Genomic DNA, 17,383 nt, shown 5'->3' with positions numbered 1-17,383 from the left:
AAATTAATGGGAATCGAATTTAGTGGTGGTGTGACAAAATGATGGTAATATTATCCGGATCGGAATGAAATTTGTCGAGGTCCGGGATAGGTTTAATACGGGAATCGTAACCAAACAATGGAAAATAAAAAAATAAAAAAATAGAGGAAAATCATGTGAAAATACCGGACAGTGGGCCCCATGCTTAATATATGATGGGGTCCATTTTATTGTATCATAAAACTATATAATGAAAGCAAAATTGGCGGTGTTTCTGTTTTGTTCTGGCGTAAAACGTTCCCACGTTCTGACTCTACAGTTTTTGCTCCATTCCGTTCACTTTCCTCCTCTTTCGCTTCTTTTTCCGTTCACTTTACCGGATCTTACTTCCCTCAGTCATCGCCCGATTATCCCGACCCTGTCTTGCCCTTCGATTCGCCCACTGATCGACGAGAAGAATCGCGCGTAATCAATCGACCCCCAAACCCAGGTTTGTTCTTTTCAATTCTGATGAAACCCAGATGGGGGTTTTCTTCACTCGTTCAAAATTGTGAACTGGGAGGAAGAGGATTTTCTATTTGGCTGTTGAAAGTATTCGATTGTCGTAATAAGCTTAGTCTGTATAGGACTGTTCTGCTTTCTCGGGATTTGGTAATTTGGATGCTCGAGAAATTCGTATTAAAAATCCTTTTTGAAGTCTTCCATTTGACCTTAAATGGACGGTTTTTGATCGGAGTATAATGGAAGTTGTCCTTTTTCACTTCCCACTTTCTTGTTGGTGAAATGCTTTTCTTTGCCCATTATTATTATTATTGTTATTGTTTTTTGCGATTTTTTTCCTGGAGGCTTTTTGCGTCTTGTGCTACCGTTCACTAATTGGGCTCTCTTTTATTTTTGGCGTTATAATCAATCTGTTTTATTGTGTTTTCAATCTATGCGTTTATTTCCCTTTGCTTTCCGAGAAGAAAGACCGATAGTGAGGTCACGACTACTTTCTTCATGTTCTTCTTTTTGAATGAAAATGGTATGGTAATTTTTTTTTCCTGTCGTGTGCTCATGGAATTCAAACAAGCAATATTGAATCCTTACTATTTTTGGCTCTTATCACAGAAGAAAAATCAGGAATTCTTACTATTCTGGTCACCAAATGAATTCTTCAGCGAATTCCTTCTTTCTGTATTTTTCATCTATAAATTCGTGTGGAACTGGAAACAGATGTGGGCTATAAGAATAAATTCTTGGACCTCCGTCCAATTTAAGTTTTCCTTTTTGCTATTCTCGTTTGGAAAGCTTGAAATATTTTTGTTTACTTCAGTTACTTGTGATAAGCTCACTAGCTCAGAATAAGTATTGGGTAGTGTGTTGCATATTCTGATCCCGTTTATTTGTTTAGATGTTATTGCCCGATTGCACTCAAGAGTGCCTAAATTCGGGCCTATACTAGCATGGGACTTGAAGATGGATCAAAAGTGAAGGAGGAAGTTTTGATGGAGGTTTCAAGGTGTGTGGAGGACGGAAATGCTGCTCAAGATAAGCAGAGTGCAGGGAGTTGTCAGGATAACATTCATGACATAGAAGCTCCATCCTTTGAACCAAGTATGATGTTAGATAGAAGTGAGGATATGGAGCTTGATATTATTGGGTGTACAGAGAATTGTGAGGGAGGTCCTAGTAATGAATGCAATGTTTCAACTGAATATTCAAGCTCGTTTGGAGATACTGTATCTGGGACAGATTATGGTTTGTTATTGGATGATGAAGAAGTTGAATCCCAATTATATGGTGATAATAATTTGCAGCATATGTCTAATGGATACAGCGAAGTATTTCCGAGGTAGTACATGTATCTTTTCTTTTTCTTTTCGCCTTTGCTGCTTTTATTTGTTCTTTTTCCCCCCCACGTTTTCTTTGTACTTAATTGTGTTCTATTTGTGGATGAACAATTTGATCTTTTTCCCACAAAAAAAATGCATTGAATTGTAAGGGGAAAGTGGAACTGATTTAGTTACTGTTTGGACTTGGAGCCTTCATCAAACAAAGCATAGAGTTTGTTATTTAAAGTAAATATCCTGCTAACCATTGAAAATATTGCCTCGTAGTCATAGCTTCACGAGGAATAATAGGATTTCTAGAGAGATTGAGAGATCCTGTGAGGAGGTTTGGGAGGGAGCCCAGTTTAATGCCTTCCTGTGGGCGCCTGTTTATAGTCTCTTTTGTAATTATGATCTTGGCGTGGTCTTATTGGATCGAAGCCCCTTTTGTTGTTAGCTTGGGGCTCCCTCTGCCTTTTTTGTGGGATGTCTTTCTTGTATGCCCTTTTTCTTTTACTATTTCTTAGTGAAATCTGAGTCTCGGTTGCTTACCCAAAAAAAAAAAAAAAAAAGTAATAAATAAATGTAAAATTATGCAACCATCTTATAATGAACAAACAGGATCTTTAGGGGGTGTGGAGTGTCATATGGAGGAGGTTTGATCCTTAGCTAGATTTAACGCCTCACTTTGGGGCTTGTGTTTATTTTTATTTTATTATTATCTTTTTGCTATCCATGAGTGTTTGGGCCATTTTATCTGCTCCTTGACTAATCTCACGGGACAATTTGCTTGCCCTACATGGCCTATGTTTGAAAATTTTTGTAATTATTCATTAGGTCTTTCTTTTGTATATTGGATCCCTTTTCTTGTTTGTTGGTCCCTGTATAGCTTCTTTTGGTCAGTTGTTTTTATAAGCCGTTTCTTTTGGTTGTTTTTGTAGACCGTTGCTATATTTGTAAATAAGTTGTCATTATTTTGAGCCTCTTGTATTCTTTCATACTAAGTAACACAAATTAAAATAAAATAAAACTCAATAATGTCAAATTGAAACTGTTATTAACACAAAAGAAGATTGCAAATATCATATCTGGAGTTTCCTTGCTCTAAAAAATATATCCTATCTTGTATACTGGTTGGGTTGTTATTGACTTGGTTGATGGAAAAAGCCATGTCAAGCCCATTCCTAAAAATTTTTAAGACGCATGTCGTCACTTAGCATGGCTGACATTGTGAGAACAAGGAAAAAATTGTATGACTAATACAATTAAGTTTATATATTCCTCAATTATGATATCTTTTACCTCAATGATCTATGATCTTCACGTGTTTATACATGCATCTTATTTTCTAGGAAGAAAAAGTTGACAGCTCACTGGAGGAAGTTTATAGGTCCTCTTATGTGGCGGTGTAGATGGTTAGAACTGCAAATTAAGAAACTTCAGTCTCAGTCGTTAAAATATGATAGAGAACTTGCATTATATGATCAAAGAAAGCAGTCTGTCTACGAACACTTCTCAACAGAAGGTTTTGATGTGAAGTCAACAGGATTCTCAAGTCACACTCAAAGACACAGGGTTATGAAAAGAAAGGGAAGGAAGAAAGTTGAAGAGACTACTGATATAGCTTCATATATGGCACATCATAATCTGTTCTCCTATTATGGTATCAAGTCCTCAACTATTTCTATGCAATACCTTTTTTCCTGGTGTCCGTCTCCCTCTATGACATTTCAGTCTTCTTTTTTTATTCCAGAGAAGAAGAGGTCTCTTGCTGATGACATGTCTTTGGAAGATACTTTTTTTAAATTAGGTAAGTGAAGTGGATCGTAATATTTACTTTGGTTGATTTCATTAAATTGTACATGTGGTATGGCTAAATAGGAGTTTGCTGCAGACTAATTATAGCCGCAGAAGTGAAAGTTATTTCAAATCTTTGACTGTTGGATGAATTAGTTTTATACTTGATATTTTACGATTAAGAGCTAACAATGTCGTTTTTCTTAGGGTATGCGATATCGTTATCCCTTTGTTTAGGGTATGTGATATCGTTATCCCTTTGTTTTTCCTCCATATGTGGGTTTGACATTGTTAATCCTCATGATTCATGAATATACCAACAGTCCTCGTGGAGATTCTTCCAAGAGAATGTAACAAAAACCTGAACCTCCCAATTATTTCCCCAAGATCTCTTGACCCTTAAAAAGTTTTCGCATTTCTCTCAGATGATAGTTTTAACAAGATTGAGCCATAAAATCTTTTTCTTCTTCTTCTCCTTTTTTCCCTGGGATGGCCACAAAGGGTCTCAACACAGAAATGCTTTGAAGTTCTAGAGTGTTAGGAAGGACAAGGTTAGTTTTGAGGCAGAGTAGTGTCAGGAATATTAGTATGGAAATATTAAGAATATCAATAGGATACTTGGACGGAGGCATCTTTGTCATCAATAAGAGTTGGTTTATGAAAGGTTTTGGAGGTAGGGAGAATTTAGATTGAAGTAATTTTAGGAGGTGAACTTTCTACCAATTTCAATTGCAAGGAGCGAAGTAACACACACACACACACATAAAGAAACGATTTCATTTGTAAATAGAATAAAGGAGAAATACTCAAAACACCCTATTGGTGAATTACAAGACAGATCAATGGGAGATAAAATAGAATAAGCTATTAAAAGAAAAGGGGTGTTTATTCTACATCAAAAGAAAGCAGAAAACAGAACCATATCCATAAAACGCTCAAAGGAAGAGGAAACATCTCTGAAAAATACGGCCATTTCGTTTACCCTAAGATGCCAGAAAAACACTCGGATTATGGCCAACCATAACATTTTCTTCGTACCAAGCAAAACCGACGCAAGTAGTTCATAAATGGCACAAACCACCCAAAAGCTTCCAAAACAGATAACTAAAACTGAGATGCAAAAGGACAATGAATAAAAAGATGTTTGGGAGATTTATTCACACATAAGGCACCAAGAAAGGGGCAGATTCATTTAAGGCATTCTCCTTAATAATCTATTTTTTGTATTAATTGCACCAAGGCTAAACTCCCAAAGGAAAATTTCAATTTTCTTTGGATATAATCTTTCCAAATCACCATAGAAAGATCTTTGAACAAAAGATTCACAAATCACCATAGAAAGATCTTTGAACAAAAGATTCACAGTTCCCACCAAATCCTCCCCAAGTGATTTTACAAAATAATGCCAGGAAGGATTGATTGGCCAAGACTAGGAATTAGGCGAATTTTGGAACGAAACAGAAGATGAGAGAGATTAGCGCATTCAATTGTTTCTGAATCATTAAGATTACAATGAAGTCGTGAGTCCCAAGTCTTAGTTACCTCAACCCACATATCAATGATAGTATACGAACCATAGCAAGACGATAAAGCCTAGGGAACACAAACCTAATAGAACCACAACTAAGCTACGAATCAGTCCAGGAAGAAGTAGATGGCCCATTACCAAGAGAATGTTACACACAACTAGCAATCAAGTCAATGGTCTGGCAAATAAATTGCCAAGCACACTTAAAAGGTCCAGAGTGAATAGGCATTAACAAACCTCTCCAGTTCTATCTGTGTAATACTCGACAATAATCAACTTCCGTCATAGAGCGGACTCTTCATGAAGAAAACGGCAAATCCATTTAGCCATTAATGCCAACTTTTTGTCATCAGAAGTTTCTTGGTTGTGTTGTGGTTTTGGACATTGCTTCTCCTTTCTTCTCTTTTAGGGGGTTTTCAATATCTTATTTATGGCTATCAGTTTCTAGTTTGGTTGGGCCTTCAGATATTTTCCCTCAGTTGTTCGGTGTTCATTTACATTAAGGAGTTTCGCCTTGGAAGAATTCTTGAAGCCTTTCAAGATTAGTTGCTATTTGATTATTTGTTTGAGATGGATTTGAGTTTTGTCCTCTCCTTTTGATTCAAAAGCCCTCTCGAGTGCGCGCCTAGGCTCAAGGCCTGTCTGGTACCTCACCTTTTAGTCACAAAATATGGTGTGCCTCAAGCACGTGCCTTTTGTGAAGCCCCAAGACTTTAAGCCTTGGGCCATGGGGTTTTTCATTATTTTTAAAATATAGTTATAATTAATGTTTTTCCTTCTTTATTAACTTAATCAAATTTACTAAGCGTAAATACAAAACTTCTTCTATTTAGGGGTCTTTTTTTTTTTTTTTTTTTTTTCATATTTCCAATTCAACTAATCTCTTCTTCTTATGTATTACTTTTATATATAGTGCATCTCAACCAAAAAAAAAAAAAAAAAAACTGGGCGTTCTTTTTTGCGCCTTGTACTTAAGCCCCAGAAACTATTATGCTTTATTGCGTCTTGAGCTTTAAAAAACAAAAAAATTGTAATTGCTATATTTACTTTTCTTTGTTTCATTGTATTTTGATCATTAGTCTCTTTTCATTTATTCAATGAAAAGTCTTGTTTTCTTTTAAGAAAAATCAGCTCGTTCACCATTAAAGCAGCATCCAATAGTTGTTTATTAGGAACAAAGGCTAACTGGTTATCAGCAATGGTAAAGCAAGAGCCTTCTTTTAACGATTAGATAAAACCTGAGCAATTATCTTATAAGCACAAGGAATGAAGTTGATAGGGTGATAATTAACAACAGGTTTAGAGTCAATTTTCTTCATCAGAATTAAGCAGATAGAATTCTCATTCAGGGATGCATTAATAATCCCAGAAGGAAAATACTCATTAAATATTGATCATAGCCAAAACATCAGCTTTAAGCTGGGCCGAAAAGAACTTGAAAAATTCAGTTGTGTAGCCATGAGGACCAGGGGACTTACTAGAACCAAGAAAAAGACAGCCTGGAAAACCTCCTCTGCAGTTAAAAACCTTCCAACTCAGTTGCTTGTGTACTACTGATTGGGCTCCAATCAACCTTAGTTGGGAGAAAATGCTGTTAATCATTCTCAGTAAATAATTTCGTACGGAAGTCAATAAACTCATTCTCAATGTTGCCAGAGAGCGATAGGCTAATACCATCTCTGGATAGAATTTCAGTAATTGAGTTGTTATGTTTACAAGCAGCAAGAATTCGATGGAAAAAAATCGGTGTTTTCATCACCCTCACTAAGCCACTTTCTTTTACAAGGCTGATGCAGATAAATATGTTCCAATTGACAAGTCGGGTTCTTTCACTCGTGACTTGTGAGCCTCTGAAAGTAAGGTTCCTAGATTCTTCCATCTCAATGATTTTGTTGAAAACTTAGGCAGTCGTTTTGTGGGATTCCCTTGAGATGAGAAGCTCAAACCATCTCAAAATGTGAGCTGTGATGCTATTTCTTTGAGTCTTATCGGGAAGATACCATAGGGCTATTCAAAAGTTCCCTCTTTTTTTCCTTTTTGTGGCGCCTGATGCTGGCCTGATCTATTCAGAAGTTCTAACCTTTCCTGGGTCTTTCCTAGGAGTAGAGATGCATTTTTCCCACTCATCTCCGGGACTTTCTTTGGTGGCAATGCTAGAATCCTTTTGTCCAATGTGGCGCACTCACCTCATGACATTTTTGGAGATTTAGCTAAACTTCACTCTTCTACTTGGTGTTTTCTCTATGAAGACTAACGAGTTTATGGAAATCTGTAATTATGGTTTGACGCATATTTCTGCCCATTGAGAGTCTTCTTTAAAATCTTCTTGGCTTTTTAGGGACCATATCATCTCCTTTCGGTATAATATCGTTTTGTTTCCTAGAAAAGAAAATTGATCTAGTGTTTGTAACAACCATAAGGATCCTATTCGTCTTTTTTGTGCTTCACAGCTTACACTTTTGAACTTTTGGGTAACCATGCCTTCTTCATTTATGCTAATTAGAGCAAGATTCATGAGTCTATGTCTTGTACTTTTTTTCAAAACTTTTTTTTTCTTTCCTGAGTTTCTATCAATGTATAAACAAATAATTCTGTTTCTTATAATTAAAAGAAAAGTCTGATATAGGATTTTAAGTTTGAGAAGACTATGTTTGAAGAGCTCCTGGCTTACAGTAGTGAGTACTTGCCATTGATTCTCTGCCCTGATATCTACAGACAAAACAAGAAATATAAAACGCGATGACATCAATGACTTTGGAACAATGGCAACTGACGGATGGGCATCTTCTATGTTGGGAGATAGTGATAATAATTTGAAAGACGTTTTTCTCAAAATTGAAGCTGCACAGTCAAAAGTTCATGAGTTGAAGAACAGAATTGACAAGGTGGTGAATGAAAATCCCATGAAGTTCTCTGCAATCAATCAGCTATACTCTCTGGCATCAAGCGATGATCCCGCTTCACCTGAAGATGGAAATGATAAGTTAGTTAGGTCTTTGCATGAAGCATCACAACACATATCTGAGCATGCATTAGATGTACTTATGCCCGAAACTGCAATTAAAACTCATGGAGAGGTCATGCTACTTCCTGATATGACGCAGAGCGCGGATTGTGGAACCGTAAGTTTTCTCTACTGCTATGTGCAATTTTTGTTCGATTGACAAGAAAAAAACTTTTCATGGATCTAATGAAAAAGAAAAACGAAAGTGGAATAAAAATCATAAAGCACACACAAAACTAAAATAGAGATATAAAGACCTCTCAATTCATATTAAGTTCGGAAACAGAACTACCATGGAGAAGTTTTCCATCTAGCCGCTTCCAACTGATCAAACTATTTAGTTTCCTTGTTCTCAAAAACTCCTTGATTTTGTTCCAACCAAACTTATGTAATAATAGCTTGGTTAATGTGTTGCAACTGTTATTATATTAAAACATGGTAGTTCTGAACATTGGAACTCACTTGTATGTTTACAGACTGAGAAAGTTCTGAGACAAGATTCCGCAGTCAAGGAAGAGTTGCAACTTTCCGAAGGGGTTAAAGGTCAGTTGATTGAATCTCAAAAATTAGAGGAGCAGAAAATCATTTCTCTAGCTGCAGTTTCTCAAAGTGACTTAACCTCAAACGACAAGGAACCCAACACGCTGCACAAAACAAAATCCCCTTCTGCTGCCAAGCCTAATTCATCTAAGAGAACAAGAAAGCGAGGAAGGCGAAAAATCGGTTCGAGCAAGAAGAACAGGAAAGCAACAGGTTAGCTGGATAAATGGGACTAGAAGAAGATGGTTATTTTGCTTCTCATTATGTGGTTGATGGAGGTTAGAATTTTGTTAATGGTTCCTTTGTTCTACTTCAACTTGTATATTTTACATGCCTTTGCTCTCATCTGCACATATCAACTCAGATTATTTGTACATGTTGCAAATATTCATTAATTATGTTAATATGAAGATAGCATTAAATCAATCGTTGTCGAGAAAATTTCAAGTACTACAAGAATGTGATACTCCTTCCATTTATTGCTTACTGCATTAGTAATTTTTTTTTTCTTTCATATGGTTCTACTGGCATTAAAGAATAATGCAAACACTGAAGGATTAGAAATGCCAAACTTCATGGTCGGTCTAAATCATAATAAATGAAGTCAAGATTTGTGGAAGATAATTTCTTACAATTGTAACAAGTTTTGCCCCATAACCTAACTTCTTTCTAAATATGTTTTCAACATTCATTTTAGAGAATTGGGTATGAAACATATTTGGTTTTTAAAGATTTAAGAAATTGAGAATTTCAAGCGATTTCAAGCGACTTCAAGTGTAAAAGGGAAGAAGTTTACGAAGTGGAGTTGTGTAACTCGTGTCTGAATTATAAAAATTGTTCTCCTCTATTTTTTAGTACAATAATTTAATAATATTTAATGAGCTTCCTTCTTTATAAATTGATTAATCTTTACAAGACTAAATAACTATGGGATAAAAATTGAAAATTTTTTGTAGTATGGATTGAATTATTACAAATTTTAAAGTATTAGAGATTAAATTATACAATAAAATTGAAATTTTAGTTCATGTATTTTTAAATTGTTACAAATTTTAAAATGTTAACATGTAAAGTTCAAAAACTACAACACTTCTAAAATTAATGTTCAAGAAAACAGAGATCAAAAGTGAGATCCAATGTTTAGAACTACCATGTTTTTAATATAATAACAAATAACTGTGACTAGTACCTAGTCTATTTACACTATTGAATTTAGTGAGCATATTCAACAACATTACAAAGACCTCGATGATGATGCCTAAATATAAACGTTAAAACATTATTGTCTATGACATGTTTGAAATGACTTTTACAAGAATTAAAAACATTTTTTATTCGAAAATACATCAAGTGTACTAGACATTTCAAACAAGTACGACAGGATCTATTCTTCAAACTTGTATTTTGTACAACGTACACAGGATTATCCAAAACTCTTATCTTCCAGCGACCTGACAATAGGGCGATCAAGAAACATCCAACTTTTCAATTATTTCAAAATGCATTTGCATGTCCCCTGGCTTACCAGAAAAATAAAATCTCTCACAAAACTGCAAGTTTCCTCCACTTCTCAGAGCTTCAGACGCAAGAAAACTCATCATTTTTTCCTTCTCATCTCGAATCCAAACTCTTCTGCTGTCACACCATTGTCTTGGAGTACCATGAAGAACAAAACGGATTCCTCTCGACTCCTGAACAAGGCTGCTGGAGATTCTTTTGATTACCTCAGGGTCTGTAAGGTATGCACCATGGGAGTTCAACCCAACATCCACATAATGAATCTCTGTTATGCTTTTCAGAAAGCTTTGTTCTGTAGTTGATATGAACTGATCCTCTTCAAGTGTAGAACATTCAACACCCGGTTCTTGCTTGGAATGAGGTATATCCTCATCAGCAGCTATCAAGTCTTTGGAGCCAAGTTCAGTAACTAGCTGGTTAACCACAGTACCTCCCTTGCTAAATCCAAGAATGATTGTTTTGGGGGTGCAGCAGCCCAGTGTAGATATGGTGGTTCCCTTTGATACAGGTTTTACCCAAGGAATTATCTTCTTTACCTGCCAAATCCACAACTGAGTGCATCAGTCCACGTCAAAATCTCCCATCAACTTAAACATAGCTCAACTGGGTCAAACTCTCGATTAAGAAGACAAAGATTTGAATCTCTCCTGAGCAAAGTTTAGGCATACATCATCAATCAAGAGGTCGGGACAATAAATTGTCAATTAGCTTAGCCATGCATTATTGATCAAGAAGTTAGATTTTGGTTTAGCCATACATCATTAACAAAGAAGTTAGGATTTAAATCTTCCTCGAGCAAAACTTAATTGGTTTAGGAATACAATTCCACTAAGAGATTAAGAGGGTGTATGGGATGCTGGGTTGAGTTCTAAAGTCTGAAGTCGATACGTTAGAGTTAGTAAGTCTGTATTTAGTGTGGAGAATTGTGAAGATAGGATTCTTTGATAAATGTACAATAAAAAAAATAGGAAAAAGATAAAGTTTCTCGATAAATATACAAAATTCGAAGGTGAACACTATTGAAGTTAGTGGGGTTAAATTATTTAGGGTTGGTTTATCGAATCTACCACTATTTAACTCAAAAGATCAAAAGTATTGACCCGATTTGGATCATACCTCATTGTAGCAACTTTCCAAAAGTGAAACGGTTGACAGAGAAGCAGGAAACCCATCTGGAGAATATGATTTTGGTTCTCCCCACCGATTGAGTGACGGTATAAAATCCTGATATATAGCAAAAGCTCCATTGAAATCAGAAGCCTCGACAACCCATGCATTAGTGGACTCTCCAAATTTCGAAACTAAAATTTCAGCTATGTTCTGCAGATTAGACAATCTCTCAATCACAGGATTCCCCGTCCCTTCGACCCGATCCCCATTGAAAAAGATGGCGTTTGCACAGGGAACCTAATAAAAAAAAAAACCATGAGATATGAGTATCCTTTTCGAAAAGGCAAAATAGCATATAATATTTCCCTCAATCTGAAAAGAGGGGTTTAGTTTAGGGAAATTTGTGATAGTGATGCAATGGCAGAATATTCCATAACTTAACTTACATTCAATGTTTTGGAGGTTGGGGAAAGGCAGAGTGATGCTGCAACTCGATAAAACTTGCGGCTCTTCGGATGCAATGGAACCTTCAAAATTCCACTCCAACGATCCATCCTCAACAAGATGCTTCAATTGAATCGCCTACAGAAAATCATTATCAAGTTCCACCGTTGTTTTTCACAGAATTAAAATCCATCTACACATTTTTTTTTTTTAAGAAAAGGTTAAATTAAATTCCATAAATTTTAATGTTTGTGTTTAATAAATCCAAATATATAATATGATAACTTTTAAATTTTTTTATTTGTGTCCAATTGTTCTAAATTTTAAATATGTTTCTTGATTTTTTTTTTTTAAATTTTGTGTTTTATAGATTAATGATATATTTAACCTTTTAAATCATTGATTCAATTATCATAAGGTATTTTTAGAAAAAAAAAAATAAGGGAACTATTTACACAAAATAGCAAAATGTAATTATCTTCTCCCTTCTTTGTCTTCCCCCTTCTTCTTCCCTTTCATCTTCTCCTCCGTCATCCCCTTCTTCTTTCTCTTCTTCTCCGTCGTCGTCTTCTTCATCTTTTTAGTCTTCTTCCTCTTCATCTTCTTCTTCTTCGTCGTCATCTTTTTCGTCTTCTTCATCGTCTTTTTCTTCGTTTTCTTCGTCATCTTCCTCTTCTTCTTTTCATTCCCCTTCTTCTCCGTCTTTGTTGGCTGCTTCTTCTTCTTCTTCGTCATCGGCTTCTTCTTTGTCTTCTTCTCCTTCCTCTTCTCCATCTTCTTCTCCTTTTGTTTCTACTTTTTCTTCTTCTCCTCCTCCTCCTTCGCCATCTTTTTCACCTTCGCCTTCTGTTTTTCCTTCTTCTTCTCCTCCTCATTTTCTTCTTCTTCTTCTTTGGTCCAAACTCGGTCACTCTCTCTAACCTACACATTCTAACGTCCAATAGCATCACATTTATGCCCAAAAGTTAGTCCACTGCCATTTGGGTCTACATCGTAGATCTGATTGTACGTCCTCGCTGTTGAGCCAATTTTTCTCTCTCTACTCGATTCATTCTCTCTCGTCCTCTAACTCTTAGATTCGTGCAGCCCAATCCTCGTCGCCATCAGTGCTAGAGTTCGCAAGATTTTTGGGCATTAAGGATAATATTTTGGACGTTTTGGAATAATTTTGTTTGGTTCTTGAACACCCATTAAGTTTTATGTTAGAATTGATTTTGAAGGGATCGAATCCCGTAGCGGAAGCGTTGTGAATGCCTTGCATCCTGCAATTCGATTTCTACATAAACAAATTCAGTACACTAAGATAGAATATAAACATGAATATAGTATGTTTTAGGAAAAAAGATTAGGACCATTCTTACCTTTATAGATTCTCAAGCTTCACGAACAATCCTCTTTAAATTCCTATGAACGACTACTCCAACGATCTTGATCACGAACGATTTCTTGAACAAGCTCAAACACTACCATGAAAGTAACCTTATTATTCTCTAGGATTCTAATAGAAAGATAGGTGGTATCCAACTATAGGGAGAGGGAAAGGAGAAAAGGGTTTTGGAGAGTAGAGAGGATTCTCTTGGTGACTTAGGGAAAATTTTGCATAATATGTTGTGTATTGTCCGTTTGTCCCAAAAGGGCCATAAGGAGGTCTTTATATAGAGAAGAACTAAGCTCTTTTCATAATCATTTTCCTATTTCCATTTTTCACAATTAATTAACTAAATGATACTTATTTAATTAATTAACACAATTAAATAACACTTATTTAATTTAATTTGCACATTAATTAAATAATTAATTTTACATTAAATCCAATTTAATGTATATGTATATTTAATTATCATAAACATTGTATGTGTATGTGCAATATCTCTCTATTAATTAATTCTTTGTGAATCTAGTTCTCTTGAATTAATTAACTGAATCTTTTCCAATATTACTTTCCAATTTAATTTGAATTATAGATCACATCCATAATCAATTATATATAATCACATTAATATATGGTTTCCTTAAGTTAATTTGAACAATTCAAATCATCTATCTTAAATATCCTCTAGTGAGCTAATAAGAGACCCTGGTAGACTTATAGATCAGAAGCTGTAACGATATGAGATTAATTGGTTAAACTCATTAACCAAGTTAATCAATATTCGTTAACTGTGGGTACACTCTACTAAAGACCCACAGTTGTACTCTTCTCACTATAGATATATTTCTATATCCATGGATATAGACCAATAACAGCAAGTTAGTCATTCACGAGTGTTCACAACTCCAACTGGGTCAAATTACCATTTTACCCTTGGGTTACCTATGATTTCTTAAATACGCTTCTCTAATGAATAACCTGTTTATGGTCAAACCAATGAACAGAAACCCCTCTCGGGTCAATGAAAAGGTCTGACCCTTTGTTCAAGTCCCAGAGACACCACTTAAGGGAACACTCATCTACGTACCCTTAGGGCGGGAAGGAGTAAGTTCCATCTTATATTATTATATTCACAGCTCCCCACTTGGTCTTGTTCCCAAAATGGTAAGTATATTGGGTTAGCGAACTAGCCACCCTCACCCATACAAATCAAAGGACAATCCCTCGTGAATAGAAGTTCATAATATACTCAGAATTAAGACTAAGTTACCTAGGTCATACTATTGAAATAGGAACCTAACTAGTTAACGGTGTTACATCTAGTGGTTACTATTTCGCGGTCCAGTCTTATGCAAACTCATTCCATAGGATATCCCCACTCATATGTCAACTGCATAAACGCTTTAGATCATTGCGTTTGTATCAAATACAAAGTGGGTCGTATCCATAGTGTTACTGATAACTTGTAGAAATATAAATTATTTATACCATCTTATTTAGAATATGCGGCAAAAAGAAGGAAAAAGTTGCGTCGAACATATGAAAATTGACTTAGAAACGTAAAAGTTGTAAAATGTCGGAAGCACACTCGTTGACCCCATTGCGATGGCAAAAAGGGATGTCCAAGTCTTTGTTTTACAGGAAACAGGTATCACCGCAAGCGACGTCGAGGACAAAAAGGGCAACGCATTCGCACCGTATGCGACGATCGATCATGGACAAAAAGAGCAACATATCCGCACCGCATGCGACGGATCGTGGATAAAAAGAGCAACGCATTCGCACCGCATGCGACGATCGATCGTGGATAAAAAAAAGCAGCGCATTCGCGGGGATTTCTGAAATTGTACAGCTTTTCTATTGTACGATTTGACAAATTGAATGTGGAGCAGAGCGGACGTTTCCACCAAGCCTCAACAGAAAAAGTAACTTTTTAGAGCGGGACTACTAACGAAAGAGGTGCTAAAGTCTATAAATAGCTACATCAACGCCAGAAGAAGGAGGCTGGTCTGAAGAGACATTTATAAAGAAGTTGATCTGAAGAGACATTCATAGAGAGTCCAGGAGATAGACGAGAGAAGTCTGAAAGGAAGTCTCAGGAGCCAAAAATTCATTCACAATCCCGACGAGAAGCTCTGTGCAAGGGTCATTTCTACCTGGGAAACTATCTTGAGAAAGAAGTCCTCCACCTCACTTCTCCTACACGTCGGCAAGAAAAACAACTTCGATCGAGATCCATGCCAAGACATTGACACGCTGTCTTCATTTGTTCTTACCTTCTATTCATCAACTATTATTCATTTCTATCTTTCATTCATCTATCTGTAACAAATGCTTTATCTTTATCCGTAATATCATTATCATATTCATCTTCATCTCTCTGTTTACCATCATACATTCATCGTCCATTTCTCTTACCATGTGTAACTAATCCTCCAGGGTAAGGGGGAAGGATTAAGCAAATAAGTTGATCCATGTTGAAGAAGCAGCTAAGTTTAGCTAACGCATGCTCAACAACATCTTCACCTGTGAGAGCAGAAGTGAAAATGTTAATACATCTCTCGAAAGAAGGTTGATAGAATGCGTTAACTAAAGCAAGAAGTATTTCCAGAGATGGAAACAACCTTGCGTTCGCAACGTTCATCCCTGTTCACCATAGAGATATGGGAACGCGGCCGATCACTGAGAGGTGTAAGCCAAGGGAAGGCGGAACCTTAGTTGCGTCCTTAACAGGATTGACAAACTTGCGATGTCCTTTCCCCCAACCCGTTCTCTTTCTGATACCTTTCACAAAACTTGCCATCGCATTCCCTCATACACTTGCACAACTTCACATTTATTCATTTATTTGTTTATTTATTTATTTGTTTGTCACCGCATTTTACTTTTCAAACACAACACATTATTATTTTATTTTCGATCGCATGTATCACATCAATATCGCATCTAGCATCGCAATCCTCGTGTTCGACCTCAGATCACTCTAAGAAACTTGCGGCGAAATTATAATTGGTTCCAATGCAAGAAAACTTGTGACACGCACATACTACATGAACGCATACTACGAGTGCATCTCAGCAGCATCACATACATTATTTTAAAGCGTAGTATCGCATATATTATCTAGAAGCATGATTAAGACAAAGCAATGTATATCATACACATCATCAGTCTTTGCGGTGGCATTACATCCGCCGCAATTGACAAACAAACTTCGAACAAGTTTTTTGGCGCCATTGCCGGGGATTGGCAATTTTAGTGCTGAATATTTTTTGTGATATTGTGCAGGACAAATTTCTGGAGTACAGTGCACTTAAGCGAAAAGCAATTGACAGTGCATGAGTACTGGAACGGATCCAGAATTCAACGTCGACCCAGAAATCGAGAGATCCTTTCGCAGAAGAGCATGCCAAAACTATACTAGGCGTAAAAGAAATATGGCGAACAACAATGAGAGGCCCGAAGGGAATCAGGGAATGAATCAGCCGCCGTAAGACCCAGTCTTTCTGGTCGCTGACTGCAACATTCCCATGAGGAACTATGCGGTGCCCAATTTATACGATTTCTCACCAGGTATCGCAAGGCCTACGGTAGATGAGAACGCCAGATTCGAAATTAAGCCTGTCATGCTCCAGATGATTCAGAATGCGGGTCAGTTTGGAGGTTTGCAAGGAGAGGACCCGCATGCACATCTCACCAGTTTTGTCAAGATATGCAATACATTCTCCATTCCTGGCGTGACTCCTGAAGACATCAGACTCTATCTTTTTTCGTACAAACTTAGAGACGAAGCAAAGAGATGGGCTCATTCGTTGGAGCCAAATGAGATAAATTCTTAGGATCAATTGGTTAAAAGGTTCATGAAGAAGTTCTTCCCTCCCGCTGTCAATGCAAGAAGACAACGGGAAATGTTAAATTTTGAGCAAACAGAAAATGGAACTCTGAGCACCGCATGGGTGCACTTTCGACGATTGGTGAAAACTGTCCGCATATTTGGATTTCTGATTGCATTCTCATGGAGACTTTTTATAATGGCCTAAACAGAGTAACACAAGCAGTTGCAGACGCCTCCGTAGTAGAAGGGTTTATGGATAAAACGTACACTGAAGCAAAAGTCATCTTAGATCGCATCTCGCAAAATACGGATGACTGGGTTGATGATGGATATGGAAGGAGAGGCACAGAACGAAGGAAAACAGAGAACGCCATTGTACCAGTGGATACAATGACCACGTTGGCCGCCCAGATGGCTGCAGTCACCTTACTCTTTCAAACCATGG

At 36.6% G+C, this 17,383-nt stretch overlaps 2 protein-coding genes across 2 annotated transcripts; one reads left to right on the top strand and one right to left on the bottom strand.

The window, feature by feature from the left end:
• Window positions 1–5: 5 nt before the first annotated feature.
• On the top strand, window positions 6–9,085 carry LOC120076910 (uncharacterized). Its single transcript, XM_039030874.2, has 6 exons — window positions 6–469; window positions 1,373–1,813; window positions 3,143–3,453; window positions 3,544–3,600; window positions 7,831–8,237; window positions 8,596–9,085. Exons 2-6 carry the CDS (start codon window positions 1,425–1,427, stop codon window positions 8,875–8,877), a joined length of 1,446 nt encoding a protein of 481 aa, XP_038886802.1. The 5' UTR covers window positions 6–469; window positions 1,373–1,424; the 3' UTR covers window positions 8,878–9,085.
• A 713-nt stretch (window positions 9,086–9,798) lies between these two features.
• Window positions 9,799–11,977, bottom strand: LOC120086870 (uncharacterized). The gene is made up of 3 exons (XM_039043687.2): window positions 11,734–11,977; window positions 11,294–11,584; window positions 9,799–10,713 (listed from the first exon to the last, which is right to left on the bottom strand). The coding sequence occupies exons 1-3, from the start codon at window positions 11,839–11,841 to the stop codon at window positions 10,126–10,128; spliced, it is 987 nt and encodes a 328-aa protein (XP_038899615.1). The 5' UTR covers window positions 11,842–11,977; the 3' UTR covers window positions 9,799–10,125.
• Between the last annotated feature and the right edge of the window lie 5,406 nt (window positions 11,978–17,383).

This window comes from Benincasa hispida, chromosome 1, assembly GCF_027475165.1.
Source record: "Benincasa hispida cultivar pf3 chromosome 1, pf3_genome.v1.1, whole genome shotgun sequence".
NCBI classification, from domain to species: domain Eukaryota; kingdom Viridiplantae; phylum Streptophyta; class Magnoliopsida; order Cucurbitales; family Cucurbitaceae; genus Benincasa; species Benincasa hispida.
The sequence above is the reverse complement of the archived record's forward strand: the minus strand, read 5'-3'. Positions and strand labels throughout refer to the sequence as shown.

Excerpts from the sequence above, each read along its gene's own strand:
- LOC120076910 (XM_039030874.2), top strand. The coding sequence starts at position 1,425 with ATGGGACTTGAAGATGGATCAAAAGTGAAGGAGGAAGTTTTGATGGAG. Across the intron at positions 3,454-3,543 it reads TAATCTGTTCTCCTATTATG|AGAAGAAGAGGTCTCTTGCT; the intron begins GTATCAAGTCCT and ends TTTTTATTCCAG. Across the intron at positions 3,601-7,830 it reads AGATACTTTTTTTAAATTAG|ACAAAACAAGAAATATAAAA; the intron begins GTAAGTGAAGTG and ends TGATATCTACAG.
- LOC120086870 (XM_039043687.2), bottom strand. The coding sequence starts at position 11,841 with ATGGATCGTTGGAGTGGAATTTTGAAGGTTCCATTGCATCCGAAGAGC. Across the intron at positions 11,585-11,733 it reads CAACCTCCAAAACATTGAAT|GTTCCCTGTGCAAACGCCAT; the intron begins GTAAGTTAAGTT and ends TTTTTTTATTAG. Across the intron at positions 10,714-11,293 it reads TGGAAAGTTGCTACAATGAG|GTAAAGAAGATAATTCCTTG; the intron begins GTATGATCCAAA and ends TGGATTTGGCAG.